The following is a 20,756-nucleotide window of genomic DNA, read 5'->3' as shown; positions in this document are numbered from 1 at the left end:
TCCTGCTGTTGTTGCGTGCTGTTCTTGCCGGCGAGGACGGGGCGCGTGACATCTTTCACTTACTTATTTGAATCTTACAAATGCAAAGCAGAGCTTTGATTTTTTTAATCATTAGACCATTTAGTTTCATTGATAAGTGAATCATTTAGGATTGGATTGGCAGTATGTAACAGAAAATTGTAGATCTATTAGAAATTATACAGGGCTATTTTTCTTTTACATAAAATAAATCCAGAGTAAAGACAGTACATGGTTGTATAATTGGCCTGTAATCACTGGGAGTCTTAATTTCTTCTCTCTTTTTATTTGCCATCTAGCATGTAAAGTGGTCTCATGATCTAAGGTGGATGCAGTGCTCCAGGCATTTTTATCTATACACCAACTAGCTGAAGGAGAAGGTGAAGGTTCTTACTAGTAAATGTTCTAGTTATCTATTTTTTTCTTTTATGGAGTTTTCCTGGAAGTTCTACCCAACGTTTTTCTTTGCTTGGAATTCAGTCACACAGACGAAGAGTGATGTCTTTTGGCACCTGAATAACAGTTCTGTTACTGCGGGACGCAGCGGACAGGCAGACTCCACCGCCGCAGACCTGTTTGCTCCTCTGAGACACACTCAGAATACAAAACTGTGAAATTCTATTTACTTATTTTTACATTTCTAGCACTTGACACAGAATCCCAATACATGAAAGAATAATAATGAATGAAAGACAACCTTATCTTTTTTTAAATTGACATTTGGCTGGCCAGCCAGAATGTCAAGAGAGGGACTATGAGGAACACCAGAAATTACTGGCCAGGAGGAACAAGAATGATTTTTTGGGAATGCTACTTCAAAAGAAAGAAAATAAAGCTGAATATTATTAGCTTCATTTCTGTTACTGCTTATCAATAAATATATATTCTTTTACCCAAGTTTAACTTTTAGTTTTGTCCAATGTTGAGTTTATCAACTTTTTATCATTCTGATTTCTGACATAATAAAAATTTAATGATATGTATATATTAAGGAATGGAAGTTTGGTAAAGTACATGTACAAAATTATTGTTTGTGTCACACAAGGCAAATTCATTTTTTCCACATACACTTCAAAATGTTTCACACATTATAATGGGATTTAACATCCTGCTGTTACAATATTGGGTAGAAATATTCATGAATCTAGAAAATCCAGGTTTTAGACTAATGAAATAGCACAAGATTTTGTTCTTCTCAATGGCTCTAAATGGTTCCTCAGCAGCTAGTCAGAAAATACAGAAATACATAGCCACAGATGGTACCATCACAACAATGAAATAAATATTTTAATAATTCATCTATATCTATCTATCTATCTATCTATCTATCTATCTATCTATCTATCTATCATCTATCATTGAATCTACGATGTATCTATCCATCCTCTATCTACTACTGGCCTACTCCAAAATGACTTATATGGCTTACAGATATATACTATAATAAGCAATATAAAAATGAAATTTAAATGTATAGGTAACAATATTAAGAGCAAAGGAATATTAGGGTATCAAAAAAATAAAGAACAGATTAACCTAAGAGTTAGGCAATTAAATAAAATGCACACTATGAAATCCTGGTCTCTTTCTAGAAGTTGTCCATTAATCTGGTTCTAAGGTTTCTCCGGGTATCTCATTCCAGAGAACCAAATATCAGTATTTGGTGATCTAATTAAACACCTACCAGAAGAAGTCTGAACCTTGAAAAATGAGATTGTCCACTGCTGGTTAAATTATAAGATGAAGAAATGGTCTTAGAGGAAATGTTGACTGCTAGATAAAGTGACCTTGAAGGAAAGTGAACTGAATACACACACACACACACACACACACACACACACACACACACAGGCAAATACAAAGAGTTTGAAAGAAGGACTTGCTTCCTTTCACTGGATAATAGCATTAGAAAGGATCTAGTGGCTGGGTTCATGACCTTTGAACTTTATAAAAGTCAAAACACATAAAATAATTCCTGGGACTTGCTTACTATCTCACAAAAAAGTTTGGGGTGTTACATGCCCCAGTTTGGCTTCAGATGGCATCTTGTTCTCCCACCAAAGACATTCAAATCTGATGAAGGACAAAAACAATATCAATAAGGGAGTCGACTTCTAATCCCCACCTAGAGATCAGCAATGATGCACTGTGGAAGACAGCAGAGTGCCACCGGATGAGCATGCACCTAGACTCAGACAAAGATAATAATAATTTTCCAGACTTTTAAGAGACTCAGTCATAATATGCATGATGTGTCAAATTAAGGCATAGCAGTAAGAAGGCACTCAATATATGGTGGCTAAGAAAATATGCCTTTTAAAAAGTATATTTTGGAAAGAATTAGGCATTTTATTATCATTTCCATACCCTAGTGATGCCCACTTGTCACAAGAGAGGATAGAGGGGAGAGAGAGTGACTCTGTGGGTATGTGTGTGGGAGGACCTCTATATCATATGATTGGTTTTAATCAGTAGTTGACAATATGGCTGGAGACATTTGTGACAGAAAATTACATGGAGTGCTTTTCATTACTTATGTTATTGGAGTGAATGAAAAGTGACACTAAGAACTCCTTTAAAAAGAATCCCTACTGGACATAAAGAAGTGATAAAGCTATTTCATTTCCCTCCTCTTTTCTTTCTAGAGCAAAAATAAAAGACTCATAGTCAAATAGTTTGAGGTTAGACATTCTCTAAGGGGATTGAAACATGGACTACATTTCATTCTAAGATCTGAAGTTTCTTTAAATCCAAATAATATCACTTGTTTAGATTTTATACTCATAATATGACTAGAAAAACTCTAAATTGAGTATGAATATCACACACATAGATCAAATGATTCATTATGTTTAGATAAATATTGGAATCCATGAACTTGGTGGGTTTTCAGTTTACTTGCAAATTATATATGTATGTGTGTGTGTATTCACAGGCCCTACACATGAACAGCTAATTCCTATATTAGACAAGTATGCACAATTTGAACATCTCGTTTAATTTATATCCACGTGTGTATGTGTGTGTGTGTGTGTATATATATGTATAGTAGTGTGATAACTTTTTTGTTAATTTTCTGCTTTACATTGTCTTATTTAAGTTCCGGGCAACTGTGAGAATTGCAGATCAATGGTTGATATCACTCTCCCTTCTTCAATAAATTAATATTTAGTTGTGCAAACATTTACTTAATGAAGATGGGTGTTTTTCTGATGAGAGTAGACTTTGAATGCAAAAAACTGATGGGCCAAACTGTTTCTAACCCATGAACTGAAGCAATTCTTAAGTTTCCTCTACCACGTGTTCTGTCACCTGGTAGTGCAGACTGGGCAGTGAGCAGAAGGGGAAGAGACAGAAATAGAGACCCTCAGCACCTGGCTGCTGTGCCTCCCTGGAGGGTACCTGTAGCTGTTTATCTCCATGCACAGTTTACATTGCCCTGTGGGTTATGATAAAGAGGTTGGTAACTTTTATTCACAAGGCTGGGTTTTGTAAGTGAAAGTCTGAGAGTAGCTGACACACTAAGGGGGGCAGTGCACTCACTGCAGGGGAATGGAATTCATGGGGATGTCCTGGTGCACACACAGGAAAAACTAAAATAAGCAAATGAAAGCAGCAGTGGAGGAGGATTGAGGTTCTGGTCATCAGCAGTGGTGGAGGAAACGCAAATTCCCTTTTAGGTAAAGAAGCCCACACATCCTTGCCTGGGAGAACATGGATGACTTGGTGCCAAAGCCTTGAAGGACAGAAAGGTGGTGGTGACCACGTGTTCCTGACAACTAATTTGGAAGATGTCTCCAAACACTGACTCACCATCCATGTAGCTATTGATCAAACAATAGCATATAGAAAACCAATGACAATGCTTTTTTTTTTCAATTGTCAGATAACCCTGGATAAGATCTAAGAGTTACTGAGTGCATTCTATGACTGGCTACTGGAAGTAGAGCTGTAACTTGAACTCAGTTCTTCTGGCCATCATATCAGCGTTCTTTTCAAATACACTGCAGGCTTCTAGGTAAAATGGTCTATACAGTATGTAAGAAGGCCAAATATCTCTTTCTTGTCCAGCAGAGATGACAAGAAAAACCCAAAGGCACAAGAAAATTTCTAAATGACATGTCCTTTAGCATAAGCATACCTAACACAAAAATACCTTTTCCATGTCGATAAACATTACATTCCCTGCACAGCTTTTGCCAAGATTTAAAATCCAGATATAATGTTTTAAATTACAGAGACAAAAATACTTACAACTACTGTATCTTAATTCCTTACATTATCAATTAAGAAATTTTGCCCTAAAGTATAAAAGGTTCTTTGCAATTCTTTACAAATCACCATTAATAAGATAATAGAGCAGAAAATTTAGTAGGGAGTTCATTTGTTTTTTTTTTCCCCTGAAGGCTGGCTTTAGTGGGAAAATTTATCTACATTTTAATTCTAACATATTGTGAATGATAAATGAACTCTACTGTATAAAGGACATGACATTGCTATGCCTTAGATTTCTATACTCTTTCATCAGAATAGTCTACCTAGCAAAGTTCATAGCTCAGTGCTTGTCTTCCTATAAGGAATTTATAGATTAATGAAACTCATGACTTTAAAGAAGCCCATTTCAGGACATGACCTAAAATATGCAAAAAGATAAAGATAAAATAAGTATAAGGCCAGCCAGGAAGCTCCTTCACCGTTTGGGTTTCTATCATGTATGCTTGCTCTGGCTCTCTCTAAACAGGAAGAGCAATAGGGAACCTATTTGATGTGGCTTTCATCAGCAGATTCAATGGCAGCAGGACCAGAGACGGAGAAAAAATATTTGTCCTGAAGCTGCAAGTCGAACGTGAGAGGCAAACACATTATCCTCCATCGCTTCCCCGAGATCTGTCTGCACTCTCTTCTGTATTATTTGTTTGAAGAATAGGCTCCTTATTCAGCCTCCTGTATGGTCCTGCATAGCAATGTCCATAGCGTGATGGGTGACAAATGTTGAATTGATATTGCTGAGGGGAGTGCTTTAGCCAGAGAAAAACTACATCCATTCTTTTACAATTGCCACAAGAAAAGTCAGTTTATTGTCACCGGTTATTTTTTGAACTTGAGGAACATGGGGGCTAAATCCCTCACTTTATGTTAAAGATCATAACATATCTTGGCTGAAGACATCAGCCAAGAACCAGGCAAAGAGAGAAACATCAAAGGTATAGGAAAGAAAATATGAAAGGAGTTGACCTCAGAGTTCTAGTGTGGGAACTTAGTGGGAAACATCTAGGAAAAATGTTCACAGTTTCACTTTTTGATTATCAAAAACTATGGTATTTTCTGAGTAGGCTAGTATTAGACTAAAACATTAAGCATCATTAGCATTAGGGTAAATTCTATTTAGAGTAAGAAAAATTACTAGTAATCACTTGTTAATATTAAGAAATGATAGAAATCTGTAGTCATCTATGTTTTCTAGAACATAAAAAATTAAAACAGTAAAACTGCTTATTCTACTTGTCTACATTATTGACAATGTCAACAAAGCCAGACACTATCATTTTTGATGGTGGTAATAAACATACCAGAGGAAAAAAAGCATTCCTATAAGGCACACAGAATACAATTTTGCATCTCTCTGTTATGATTATTGAAAATGTTTAACCGATAAAAGGAAACAACTTCTCACCAGATTACATGATGATGAGAATGATACAAAAATGAAGACCTGAAGTGAAATACATTACAATATTAGATTGTTCTATAAAGGCTGTGTGCTATAACAGGAAAAAAAACAAAAAACCAGGTATATTCTAGTTTGGAATCAATGTTTTCTTTGCATGTATTTTTTTGTAATTCTCACCTAACAACATCCAATTATTGTTGTTCTTGGTTGAGGGTAACTCCTGACAATGTAAACTAACATATATTGTTCAACTTGAACTTTAGACTGTGAAATCTAAAGAACCTATTAGTAAGGTCAATCAATATAAAGAGAATCTAGCATATAATTACTCTGGTCTTTTTGCCTTTTCCACAGAGGTCACAAAGGAAAGAAAACGGGTTCTAGGTGTGAAGTAATTGCTTGCCATTTTTAAAGACCTTGATAGAAAATCAGCGTATCTCTTCATACACAGGAAATGCAAACGTAAGAAATTTATAAACTAGAACATGAAACATCATGGTACATTCTGTGTTATTATTAATAACAGGTACAGTACAATGGCAGTGCTAAGATATTAATAACATCCCTGTAATGTGAAAAGCATCACAGAAGGGCTTTCCATAATGTTTCCCAAGTGCTTATCATTATTAACTAGCATCACTCATTTCTTTCAGGAAATCAAACTCTTCCTCTGCTTTGAAGTAAAAGCAAATAACACCCTGATGAACATAGATGCAAAAATACTCAACAAAATATTATCAAACCGAATTCAAGAATACATTAAAAAGATCATCCATTATGATAAAGTAGGATTCATTCCAGGGATGCAAGGATGGTACAATATTAGAAAATCATCAACATCATCCACCACATCAACAAAAAGGACAAAAAAACACATGATCATCTCCATAGATGCTGAAAAAGCATTTGACAAAATTCAACATCCATTCATGATAAAAACTCTCAACAAAATGGGTATATAGAGGGCAGGTACCTCAACATAATAAAGGCCATATATGACAAACCCACAGCTAACATCATACTTAACAGTGAGAAGCTGAAAGCTTTTCATTTAAGATTGGTAACAAGATAAGGATGTCCACTCTCCCCACTTTCATTCAACATAGTTCTGGGGGGTCCCAGCCACAGCAATCAGAAAACACAAAGAAATAAAAGGCATCCAGATTGGCAAGGAAGAAGTTAAACTGTCACAGTTTGCAGATGACATGATATTGTACATAAAAAAACCGTAAAGAATCCACTCCAAAACTACTAGACCTAATATCTAAATTCAGGAAAGTTGCAGGATACAAAATTAATACACAGAAATCTGTTGCATTCCTATATACTAACGAACTAGCAGAAAGAGAAATCAGGAAAGCAATTTCATTCACATTTGCATCAGAAAGAATAAAATACCTAGGAATAAAACTAACCAAGGAAGTGAAAGACCTATACTCTGAAAACTGCAAGACACTCATGAGAAAAATTAAAGAAGATACCAATAATTGGAAACACATCCTGTGCTCATGGATAGGAAGAATTAATATTGTCAAAATGGCCATCCTGACTAAAGCAATCTACAGATTCAATGCAATCCCTATCAAAATACCAACAGCGTTCTTCAACGAACTAGAGTAAATAGTTCTAAAATTCATATGGAAACACAAAAGACCCCAAATAGTCAAAGCAATCCTGAGAAGGAAGAATGAAACTGGGGAGATTATGCTCTCCAACTTCAAGCTCTACTGCAAAGCCACAGTAATGAAGACAACTTGGTTATGGCACAAGAACAGATCCATAGATCAGTGGAACAGACTACAGAGCCAGATATAAACCCAAGTATATATGGTCAATTAATATATGATAAAGGAGCCATGGGAATACAATGGGGAAATGACAGCCTCTTCAACAACTGGTGTTGGTAAAACTGGACAGCTACATGCAAGAGAATGAAATTGGATTGTTGAACCCCATACACAAAAGTAAACTCAAAATGGATCAAAGACCTGACTGTAAATCATTAAACCATAAAAGTCTTAGAAGAAAACACAGGCAAAAATCTCCTGAATATAAACATGAGCAACTTTTTTCTGAATGCATCTCCTAGAGCAAGTGAAACAAAAGCAAAAATGGACACATGGGACTACATCAAACTAAAATGCTTCTGTACAGCAAAGGACACCATCAACAGAACAAAAAGGCAACCTACCATTTGGGAGAATATATTTGTAAATGATATATCCAACAAGGGGTTAACATTCAAAATATATAAAGAACTCACATGCCTCAACAACACCCAAAATGCAAATAACCCAATTAAAAAATGGGAGAAGGATATGAACAGACAATTCTCTAAAGAAGAAATTCAGATGGCCAACAGGCACATGAAAAGATGCTCCACATCACTAATTTTCAGGGAAATGCAAATAAAACCACAAAGAGATAGCACTTCACACCAGTTAGGATGGCCAGTATTGAAAAGACTAAGAACAACTAGTGCTGGTGAGGATGTGGAGAAAGGGGAACCCTCCTACACTACTGGTGGATATTTAAGGTAGTTCAACCATTGTGGAAAGCCATATGGAGGTTCCTCAAAAAACTAAAAATAGAAATACCATTTGACATGGGAATTCCACTCCTAGGAATTTACCCAAAGAATATAATTTCTCAGATTCAAAAACACATATGCACCCCTGTTTATTGAAGCACTACATATAATAGCCAAGATATGGAAGCAACCTAAGTGTCCATCAGTAGATGAATGGATAAAGAAAGGTGGTACATATGCACAATGGAATACTATTCAGCCATAAGAAAAAAACAAATCCTACCATTTGCAACAACATGGATGGAGCTGGAGGATATTATTCTCAGTGAAATAAGCCAGGCAGAGAAAGACAAGTATCAAATGATTTCCCTTATTTGTGGAGTATAGCAATGAAGCAAACTGAAGGAACAAAACAGCAGTAGACTCACAGACTCCAAGAAGAGACTAGTGGTTATCAAAGGGGAGGAGTGGGAGAGGGCAGGTGGGGAGGGAGGAAGCGAGAAGGGGACTGAGGGGTATTATGACTGGCACATATGGTGTGTGTGGGGGATCATGGGTAAGACAGTGCAGCACAGAGAATGGAAATGGTGACTCTGTGGCATTTTACTATACTGTTGGGCAGTGACTGCAATGGGATATGGGGGGAACACGAAAACATGGGTGAATGTAGTAAGCACATTGTTTTTTCATGTGAAACCTTCATAAGAGTATATCAATAAAACCTTAATAAAAAAAATAAAGGGGAAAAATAAAATAAAATAAAGCAAATAACATATTTCAGGCCTAAGATTCAAGGTTTCACTCAAAAAAGCTATAAAGAAGATAGCTAATATATCGATTTAGCTATAAAAGTAAGTCTCTTTTGCATCCTCTACCTTTACTGAGTGAGTTTTTAATAGGAATATTTCCAAGACCTAATCGGTCCTCAACAACCAGCCTAAAAAACACAAAAAGGTTAGTATTAATATCAAGGGAAAATTAGATCTTTAAAAAGATACTTTGTTTATGTCTTATAAGTGCATCATAATTCTGAGTTATGAATGATTTATGTATCAATGATTTTAGATGTATGGCCTAGTAGTATTTAATAAACTAAGGGTAATGTCACAATTGAGTATTCCATAGAGTTGAGATAGTTAATTCAGCTCCTAAAAGTGCTCAGGTTTACAGTTGGAGAGTAAGCTTAGATATCTGAGTTGGTTGGTATAATTTCAAGTTACAAAATAGTACCTAAATTAAAAATAGTAATAAATCCCATGCCTAATACATCACGTACACGTGCCTATATGTGGGGATGGTATCAGAGTTGAGATAGGCATTTTAATATGTATCCTAAAGCAGTCTCCATTATAGTATAGCAAAATAAACATTAGCAAAGGCAATTTTTTTCTTTTTTATTGTTGGAAAGTAAAAGACATTTTCTGAAAAGTTACAATTACCAATTACCAACTCAGGCCTTCAGAAAGACTGAGCTATCAGCTTCTACCAAGATAACTAAATGAACAAGAGATTGAGAGACAAAATTTAAGTAAAATAAGGCATGGATGAGTTCATAGATAAGGACTTTTATATTATCTTTTATTCAATTCTTAATTTTATATTATTACTACATTTTTATTATAGTATTTCTAAAAACAATTTGAAAAAACATAGTAACAACCTTGGTACCTTATAATTTAGACCAAGAAATATCAGAAGAAACAGAGCCATCAAATATCCATCTTAAAAATAATATTGCATACACTGAATAGAAATAATCATACATGACACATGATTCAAATTTGAACATAAGGATCAAATAAAGGCCAATGTGAAAGTACAGTTGTTTAAAGACATTATATATAATACTTTGAGAATCCTAGCTGCTCAGATTCTTGGAAAATATAGTCTAGGACCCTTGAAATTTAAAAATATTCCCCCCTCTACTTCTTAAAGAAAAGTTTGACATTCATTTGCATAAGCCAATATTGAAATTCAGACATGCCACGTTTCGGCTGGACAACTGTATTTTGAAAAGCTCACACGTAAGTTCTGCGACAATGGGAATGGGAAAACAAAGCGCACATCTTCCTCAGGTGGAGCTGAAATCAGTCTCTTCACTGGGGCAGATCCACATTCTGAAGGATGAGGCCCACTCGGCTTGGAATGTACACCTGTCAACACAATTATGTCAGTGCGATTGACAAATACGGAACGTGATTTCACTGTGTCAAAGTACTTGATTCAGTCTCACATTTGCTTAAAGTTACAGTTATCTTTACAACTCCACGGCCTCCGAGGGAGGCTCTGAGGCGACTCGATTCCGCAGTGGCCAGAGTGGTGGCATTAATATGAGACTTCTTCAATGCAATCACCACTAGAGGGCTCCAGACGCTTTACAAAAACCTCACTCATCAGACGCGCGACGTAAACGCTGCTGCTAATCAGGCACTTTCAGGTGGTAAAGGAAGGCTGCACTGCACGTCACTGTTATTCCATTCAGGTGAATAAAAGTGATGTACAAATTAGTGCTTTATACCAAGACTCTTATTTATCATTCTGTTTTTTCCTTCTCTCCTGTCATTTTAAGAAAAAAACTTCAATGTGATAAAAGGGAACCTCAGTGTATTTTAGGCCCCTCCCCAGTTGACACCAAAAGCTTGCCATTGCCTTAACATACGGTACACCTTCTTTTCACGCCCCGGAGAATCCGGACTTAGCTCTTCCTTGCAGAAGGGCATCTCCCACGTCAACTTGGTGCGTCCTTTGTCCTTTCTCTCTCACCCACCGGGCTCCAGTCACAGGGGCCTCTCGGTTCTCCCCACACCTCACACTCTTCCTTTCTCTGGGTCTTTGCCGTGCTCCCTGCTCAGAACACTCTTGGCCTTGCTAGTTCCTTATCTCTTGGATCTTGAAAATTCCCAACTCCATGAAGACTATGCCTTGACAAGACTAGATATGATAGTTTCTTCATTTGATTTTCTATCATGGCACCATTTTTGTTTCCTTTTGAATATCCAAACATTGATATTTTCCCCAAGTTTATGATCTATCATAAGATTATGATCTATCATGAGATTATGAGCTTTACAAGGGCAGAGGCCATATGTCGTCTAAGTCTAAGTAGGTGCCAGTGAACAAAGTAGGTGCCAGTGATGATGGACTAAAAGAATGAAAGCACATAACATATTTAATTACTACTGACAAAGCAAACAGTAAAAATAACATTGCAGATTGCTGTCATCATTGCAACAGTATCTCTCCATTTCTGACTTTGCCAATATTTTACTATTTTCAGTTACTTTATCTTTAAGTGAAAGTTCGACTGATGGTTAAAAAAAAGAAAAAAGGCTGTTATAGTTTAAAACCAGAAAGAAAGATGCAAAACAAACACAGCTTTAGGGAAAAAAAAAAAGAATTAAAAGAACAGAATAGCTGATTTTCAATGAATGAGACTATTGAATGTCCAAAACATCTCAACTCTGCAAATGAACACCATGTTTTCCCTGGAGGTTTCTCTGATAAAGAACTCATACAAGTCTTTAAAAAATAATTAGATACACCAATACAGTTGGTTACTTTCGAACATCAAAGATTAAAGCAATATTAAAATGATGGCATTTTGAGAAATTTATATTGTGAATGCAATGACCAGTTACAGAATGTTTTTCTAGTCTTCAAAGTGACTTAAGAAATGATCAACAGTATCTGAGAAAATATTCACAACTTCTAACAATCACTGGGTAGCTCAATGTCCCAGTGTGATTTGCAATCCAGTACTTTCAAAAGATAAATATTACATTCTTGCAATCATCAAGTGTGTGGAAACCGTGTATTTTAATACCACAATCTGTTAGCCCATAATTTACCCATTGGTTTATACATTTACAGCTTTTAAACTATATCAGAATTTACTTGCTAATGCAACCCCTTCCCCTCAATCCCTTCTCTTTGACTGACAGGTAAAATACTATGAGATTGGCTAGGACTATAACCACCGATCCAGGCAGTATGGTCCAAAGGCTGGTGTATTTCCATATTAAGCTATGAACTAAAGCAAAACAGACCAAAGCAAACAAGGAGAAATAAAAGAAAACAACAGTCAGATTCAACCAATTATTCCCTCTCCAAGTTACAGCAAAACAAGCATAAATCTAGGGATAGTGTCCTTCTGTTCCAGTTCCAAAGGAGTTTGCTACATACTTATTTGATCTTGGTGTTTAGTTTGGGAATCATATTAATGAAATGTAACTAATCAGTGGGACAGCTGGTTATAATCAGAATGGTTTTGATGTGTTCTTTTAGGAACATTCTAAAACCAAAGATCAATCTACATTTCTCAGCAGACCAGAAACTCAGAAACTGCACAGAAGAATTACCATTCCCTTTATGTTAAAAACATTTCTCTGATAGTACATAGCTCTATATGCAGATAAAAGGATTCCAATAAGCCAAAGTCTCCTGAGAAAGATGCAGAGAAACACACAAGTCCGGCTTAAGACAAACAATGCTAGGTCCCTGCTCAGTCTGTGGCCAGTGATTTATCAGGAAAAGTCACATCAGTTTCCTATTGGATCCTGCCCAATTTTGGTATCTACCCTGTTGGATTCATAACCTCATACTGATTTCATTAATGAAATAATGGTAATTATAAACTGAGAATTCAGAAACAGTCTTGCTCTCTGTGATCTTTTGGTATTCTGCTAGCCCAAATGTAAGAGTAAAACAAAAGAGATGATGTAAGAAGTTCAAGGTTTGCAATATATAAATTAAGTTCTGTATTTTGGTATTTAATGGTTAAAATATGCTCCCAGAACTCTCGCTAAATAATCCTGGCCATTTTATGTGAGGAGTTTTATGATGCCAATTTCAGTCACACTTAAAGGCATCTTAATACTATCTGCTCAAAAACCTTCACTTGATAATTATATAATATCATTAAAGGGGAATATTGTATAATTATGTTTTTTCACTGCAGTGTTAATTACCAGGATGTGTTTATGTTGCTCTACAGCCCTTGCAGTATAGGCAACATGAAAGAATTTCCCCAAGCAAGTGATTTTTCTTAACTATGGCTATTTATGGAATTTTTAGTTTTCTTCTTTATTAGGGTTCTGAGTATATAAATCAACTTTCTTAGTGGTTAGGAAATCACTACCAATTATACTAAAGGACTTAAGATAATCAGAGTTAATCCTTATGATGAGACAATTACACACATGAACAATTTGGGGGCTTCATAATTTAGTGCTAAGTATTGGCTCTGTAACTCTCATTTTATAATTTTAATTCTAAAAAAGTTCTGATTCATACAGCAAGAGAAATGAAATGTGAACATAATATAAGTATATTTAAACATATTTAAGTACATGTATATAAACCATTTAATATGCACATCACAGATAATATACGTTGATAGATATTTACTAAGCCCATTTACTAGCCGTTAAACCCTAAATACTCACATTAAGTTAGTTAGATTCACATTAAGAATATATAAGACAGGGGAATCTAAGACCATGAATTTCATTTTTTCTAGCTTTCTTTATAGTTAACTCTTCCAAAGGAGTCAGAAGGCCACAGTATAATTCAACTCATTTATTTAGAGAGTCAAACGCACACCAAGCTACCTAGTTATTTTGACTCCCTTAATGACTTAATCACTATGCCAATGATTAGCATGGCTAAGAAAACCCAATTGATAGTGCAACGCTCTACTATTATGTCACTAGGTGACATATTAGGTTCCTCTGCAATCATAACAGAGTTGCTAAAATTACACAATATTTGGAGACAGGTGTCACAAATTTGAAAACAGGAAAGTTTAGTAATTTTAAATAAAAGATACTTTAAAGGATAATTTTTAATTTTTCTTAGAAATTGTTAAATTGAGCAATAGCACATAACTGAAGGGTGATAACATCATTCAATGAAAAGGGCATCAGACTCTTAACAGTCTACAAACCTACTCTTGTCATAACAAAAATTACAAATTATTCTGAAAAGTAAGGTTGACATGCAAAATAATTGTGATTTTCACATATATGAATGAACTCTTTTCTAAGAAAGAAGACGTCTTGTTCTAATTCGTTATTTTGTATTAGGGTTAAGAGAAAAGTGATGCTAATAAATATTTGTATATAGACATTTATGTTATCTAATTTGGAATATTAGAAAAATAAACTTAAGAATCAAAACTTTTTTTGTCTCAAAAAACTAAACATTTTCATAATTGTGGATAGAGCAAAAGACATTTTCCAACTGCTAAGCTGTATTTTCAATACTCACAACTGAGGAACAATAAAATAGGAACATTTATGCCAAACCCCCTATTTAAACCAAAAGTCTATTTTTGATCCCCTAAATTTAGAATGGGAATAAACAGATCTACTTCTTAATGATAAGGAGCTTAACTGACAAAATAATAAATGCTAAAATTATTGCTTTATTTACATCTTCACCACTGAGGTTGCTTGAGTTACTGTAAAGGAATCTAATTCATTTCAAGTTTAAAAGTCTCCATTCTCCCATTTGTGCCAATGGAATTTGAATTTATGAACCAAAAATGAGAAGGCAAGCCCCCCAGGAACCCCCACCTTCAATGCACTGATAACCATATATACAGGTCAACATGTAAGTTCCTACCTCAGGAAACAAAATATAGAGAAATGACTGCTAAAATGTAATTTCCAACAACTGCCAGTAAAGCAAAATGGGGACGTTCTGCCCTATTGCTTCTTGGCACCTGTTAGGTACTCTGACCTTAGCCAGCAATTTCAGTGGCAGTGCACGTGCTGCTCTGTTCAGGCTTCACAGTTTCAGTGGAGAGGGCACGTGGGGAGTAGGCAAGTGGCACCTGCTGGCGCAGCGGCCTCTGAGGCTGTTCTAAGGCTCCTTCGAGCTGTGCAGTATTGCTATCTTTGAAAACAGATTTGACATTCATTCAGCAGATCCTTTGGATTATTGAGCTCGCAAATTAAGCTTTAGCAAATACTATGTACTAGTTGTGATGGACTGAAATTTCATGGAAAAGGCAAAGGTTATATTTTTGTCCACCTTTATTCTAGGCATATGGGAGGCAGAACTGATCTATCCTTGCTGGTGGGATGACACCTACAGCACTTAGGGTCATGCTCAAAAAACTTATTGGATACCAGCTCATGGGAATTAGTTTAATAAAGAATTCCATTAAAATAAAGGATTCTTACAAGAAGCATGTTTTTGAATGGATTCTTTTTCTCTGGTTCTTTGAAGAGTAACTCTGGCAAAAAGGAACTTGTTTTATTGGATTTTTTGGTCTACTTGGACTCTCTTATTCTTACACAAAAACCAGTAATCATTTTGTCTGGAGCCTAAAGACTTATCTAAACGAGTAATGCCTGAAGCAGCTGTAGTCAGTGGAAACAAGATGCTGCTGTCTGGAGATGAAGCTAACCTTTACCCTTGTGACTTGAGTTGGGTCAGAATTCCATTATGGGTAGTGGTTAAGCTCCATTCGCTTTCTTCTGCACTTGCTATGCTGTATTCGCGTTCCCATTATGAAGACTTATGTGATATTCTCCATTGCACCTGATCATTTAGAACTGTACATTTCCTTTTGCAAGATAAATTCAATTTGTGCTTGAAAAGCAGTCTCCTGACTATTGCTGCCACTGGTTAGTTGGCTTGTTTTAATTACGACAGAATATCTTTGCTCTTATAAACTTGAAAGAATGCCAAGACATTATCTGCCATGCCCAAAGACTGGGAGTTCGTGCTTAAGATTATGATTTACCCAAAGTTGCGAGAAGGTTTTCTTAATTGTGAGTCCTCAAAGCACCTAGGACTGTGACATATTTAAAATAGCTAAAAAAATTATTGTATAGCCATGACAATAATAACTTTAAAATGATAACTGCATTTTGCAATTTCCCAAAATCCAGTAAGTTTCTTGAGCATGACCCTAAGTGCTGTAGGTGTCATCCCACCAGCAAGGATAGATCAGTTCTGCCTCCCACATGCCTAGAATAAAGGTGGACAAAAATATAACCTTTCCCTTTTCCATGAAATTTCAGTCCATCACAACTAGTACATAGTATTTGCTAAAGCTTAATTTGCGAGCTCAATAATCCAAAGGATCTGCTGAATGAATGTCAAAGTAAGATAACTTTCTTACTCATTTCAGAAACTATTTTTATCAATCTTTATTTTACATAGCACAGTCGAAAGTTCTGACAAACTGCAGCGATCATTCTTTGAAGAAACAATCTGATGCCACCTGAAAACCCTCCCTCTTAAAAATATACACATAGCTATATATCTAAAGTCACATCAATATCATCATCACCACAACCCATATGTCCGCACATACACTTAGGGTAACACCCAAGTCTCCTATGGCCATTGCACTTTCCTCAGAGCCTATAATCAACAACTCAATCTTGCTCATCCCTGCTCTTCTCACTTATTTTATGCCACTCTCTTTGGTACATAAATTCTGCTTATAATACGGTAGTTTACAAAGTGAGATGCTGGCACCACTTTAAGAGACTGGAACACAGTAGAAAAATGAGGGCACCAGGGGTCCTATACAGATTCTCCTGCTTGATTTATACCTAAACTTGTGAAAAATGAGGGAACTCCACAGCTATGATAAAGCTATCTATATATTTATTAGATACAGCCTGGCCTCATGGAAGTAAAGCAGATCTAAATACAAGACTCACCATGGTGAAAAAAATATGTAGATGTGACAGAGAGCTAGAAGAGGGAGAGGACTAGAGACACACAGGGAAAGAGAGAGGGACTGACAGGGAGGGGGACAAGCATATGACCAGTGAGGAGAAGGAAAAAATATACATAATGTAGATACGGACTTGAGCTTATTATATGGTCAGAAAGTAAATGAAGAAATTCTGGGGAGTTCCTAAATTCCACACTTTTACAATAATTTAAACCTAGCAATTTAAAGCAATATTCTTTCAGTTGTGTTAACATCACAAAATAAAAATCAGTCATGTAATTTAATGTTTTCCTTAGTAATGTAAGGAAAACAGGGAATTTTACATGTGCAATGAATTCAATCTTCAACTGACAACATGAAGGAAAAAAAGGTATATTTTTATTGATTTTCTAAAGGTGTTTTAAACTAAACTTGATTAGGTAGTCAATAATGGAGAAATCTGCTTCATGTAAAACATTACAGTGAAAGCCAGAACAAAAGGGAAATAAATGATTGTATAAAAAATTGATATGTTCATAATACAAAGAAAAGTTTAAAAACCTGCCTTACTCTTATTTTTTTGAGAAATTATTTTAACCCTGTTAATACTCAGACTTCCCCAACTGTCCACCAAATATTTCCTCCTATTTGTTTTCCAAACCCCATTCAGTCCTGCATCACATACTGCCTGGTCTATAAGTGAGGTTTCTCCTTCCCTGTCCACCACCCCCATTGTCGTGGATGTTACTTACTTGTTTAAGAATTTTTTGTTAGGACAAAACCCATCACTTTAAAAATAAAGGATTAAATTAACACACAATGAAAATATCTCAGAGACCTTACTTACCAAAAGAGAACAGGGACGCTCATTATGTTCAAAAGCCTCAGAAAAGAAATCAGTATTGTGGTCCAATCTCTGGTGTCCTCCGTATTCCGCTGCATCCGAATCTAGCACAATTTTGAATGTACAGCTCTTAAGGAATTACAACAATTCAGGAGTTGAGTGAGACAAAATATGTTCTCAGGCAGAAATTAAAAGCAAATATTCTGAATGTTGTTAAATCATAGTTTGTTCTATATACACATTTCTTCTCTCATATTTCAGAGATTCGTGTTTCAAAGGGGCTTTAAAGGTCATCAAGGCCACCCATGCATGGTGTCCTTGTTATCCTTCTGTCAAGGCTCATCATGTGACCAGCCAGCTTGGAACTCAATACAGGGATTAAGAGATAACCTACTTTTCCTTTAATGCAACCCATTCCACCTGTTAGAAATTCTCCTCTACAGCAAACAGAAATTTGATTCCTTGGGACTATTTCTACCCAGAAAAGCCATAAAGAATAAGTTGAAGATACGGTAACCTTTCATATATTTAATAATAGCCATGTTATCTCCATATGTCCTCTACCTATATTACTAAATAAACGCTAATATATAGTTCCAGAACCTTTGATCATTTCTCAGGTGATACAGTTGTCTACCCCTTCTCCATCTCTGAATTCATTTCAGTTTTCTGGATCCTGGTTATTCAAGTGAGAAACAGAAGTGAACTGGGTATCCATGTGCTGTCTGAGGAGTGCAGAGCAAAGCTGACCTGCCCGCTTCCCCTGGTCACAGGCAGAATGCTGCTATTAACACAGAAGATCACATAAACATACTTTCCATCAGAACACAGGTGGATTCATGTTGCAATCAAGTGATTTTCGACAATTTAACATCTGACTTTTGACAGTCAGTTATTAGACACCTTAGCATCACCTTATTTACAACAAAATAAAGCTATGGATATTATGTTCAAATTATGCTCAGACCATCTAGACATGATAGTTTGATACACAACTCCACAAGTAAATATACAGTAATACTGACAGATACTAAATTTCTTTTAGCCTGAGGAGTGATACATAGACTTCAGTGCTTTGTGTTTTCTTTCCTGGTATATGAATCTTTAACTTAGAGTGTATGTATATTTCCACTTTAGCAAAAATGATCATTGTAAAAGTATATGTGGGTAACACTGACCATCACTTTCAGGACTGGGGAGTGGTGGGTCCGTCTCAGTCATGCCAAGTCAACCTGCTCTGATTCAAATTCGAGCTGATAATCAGCATATATGTGTGTTTAAAGAAGAAAAAAGGCAGAAAAAGTAAAAAGAGAGATTGAGATTCAAAAGATTAGTACTAGGCATAGGCACATTTGGAAGTCAATCTAGCTGAAAATGATTTGAGCATACCAATTTATTAAGTGGTGAAATATGAATAGTGGAAATAAATAAAAGGACACATAGTAAATAAATGAAGCATTGTGGAATGAAACGAACTTTTAAAATAAAAGTTTAGCTTTTATTCTTCATCCTGTTTCATTAAATACTTATACATATCTTCAAATAAGCAAAACAGAGTACCAATAAGAGAATACTGTCCTAGAATAGTTTCTAAAACTTTTGAAAAAGAGTATCAATTATTAAATTACTAGTTCACATCATAGATTACTGGTAGCAGTATCTGAAGAAGTAAGTGTATCATCAAAAAGTCGTTCCCACCTGTGCACTGACAATCACTGGGGGTTGTGTTATTTATTGTAAGGGTCCCACTGAATGAGTAATTATGTTATTATAAAAGATTGGGAATCTGTATGTGCATTAGGTGTTATCTGAAGGTTAAATATGTTATTACACACTTGATATTGTATTTCAAATAGTGTGCATGTTTCTCTATTCATAAAATGCATATTAATTTAAAAAGTCACAGAATTTATAGTTATTTTTTGCCTATATATTTTCTAAATCAAGGATACTGAAAGAACAATTGTCACATAACTTTCTGCCATTGAAAGGGATCATCATACTTTAAATGGTTAGAATCTATTCACTAAATATATATAATTTGTAGCCATAAAGGAAAAGCTTACAAAAGCCATAATGGAAGTTTCAAAACATCAGTTTAGACCTATTTCTTTGATGTATAATTTAAAGAAAAAAATCTGCTGTGGCCACTTTGGAATTACCCAGCCCAATGTCTATATTACTCAGGGAACACAATAACTTCCCTTAGAAAATGCAACCCTTCAACTCCACAACTTCCAATAATTTAAAACACTGGATTCAAAGTAATGATTGAAGGAGCTTTGTAACTGTAAATTACTACCAGGTATTATTCAAACACCAGGAAATCCCATCTTTTAAGAACAGTGCTTAGAATGAAAAGTTTTAAAGAGGTTATTTGAACAACTGGATTTTTTGTTTTTCTGTTCTTTCACTCAGGCATTCCTTCACTTGCTCTTTCTCGTATGCACACACACACACACACACACAGATACACATTCAAATGACATGGAACCCACAAAGCACCAAAACCCTTTCATACATCTGTCTTCCACTAAAAAAAAACTATCTGAAAATATAACCCAGAGCCAATTTACACTTATTTAAAACAACCTTGTTCAAATGATTTCCACAGTAGATAGAGCAAATTTAGCAGGATACCACAACTGGCTCTCTATTGTTCATAGCTACCCACCTACATCTAGCAAAGGGCCTTCTCATAATGATTCTCAATACATCTTTGAAACTTACGTTCAGGATGATAATTCTGATTCATCCAGAAATGTCAAATTACAAGTTTTATATTTTTAATTAGATGAAAGTAGAATAAATAATCTTTAATCCTCCATTCATTTACTAAACACACACAATATATAAAGCACTTTGAATACTAAGCAAGTGTACATGCATGTCTTAGTGTATATGTGACTTCAGCCTGTAAGGAGAAAGATGACATGCACATGAAAGTCACTCAATAAAGCAGAAAGAACTACACAATGAAAGGTAGTGCCAAAGAGGAAAGATAAGTGAGTTG

The 20,756-nt window shown here is 35.5% G+C and overlaps 1 protein-coding gene across 2 annotated transcripts in view; it reads right to left on the bottom strand.

Moving 5' to 3' along the window:
* Window positions 1–9,597: 9,597 nt before the first annotated feature.
* The window catches only part of GBE1 (1,4-alpha-glucan branching enzyme 1), a 269,204-nt gene continuing 258,045 nt past the window's right edge, over window positions 9,598–20,756 (bottom strand). Inside the window, exons 15-16 of one of the 2 annotated variants that reach the window (XM_037001651.2) lie at window positions 17,747–17,864; window positions 9,598–10,372 (exon numbers count right to left, since the gene is read on the bottom strand). In XM_037001651.2, coding sequence (XP_036857546.1) covers window positions 10,316–10,372; window positions 17,747–17,864 — 175 coding nt within the window. In that variant the 3' untranslated portion in view covers window positions 9,598–10,315. The other variant, XM_037001652.2, reaches the window with a different exon arrangement.

This window comes from Manis javanica, chromosome 3, assembly GCF_040802235.1.
Source record: "Manis javanica isolate MJ-LG chromosome 3, MJ_LKY, whole genome shotgun sequence".
NCBI classification, from domain to species: domain Eukaryota; kingdom Metazoa; phylum Chordata; class Mammalia; order Pholidota; family Manidae; genus Manis; species Manis javanica.
Note: the sequence above shows the minus strand (reverse complement) of the source record. Positions and strands in the feature narration are given on the sequence as shown.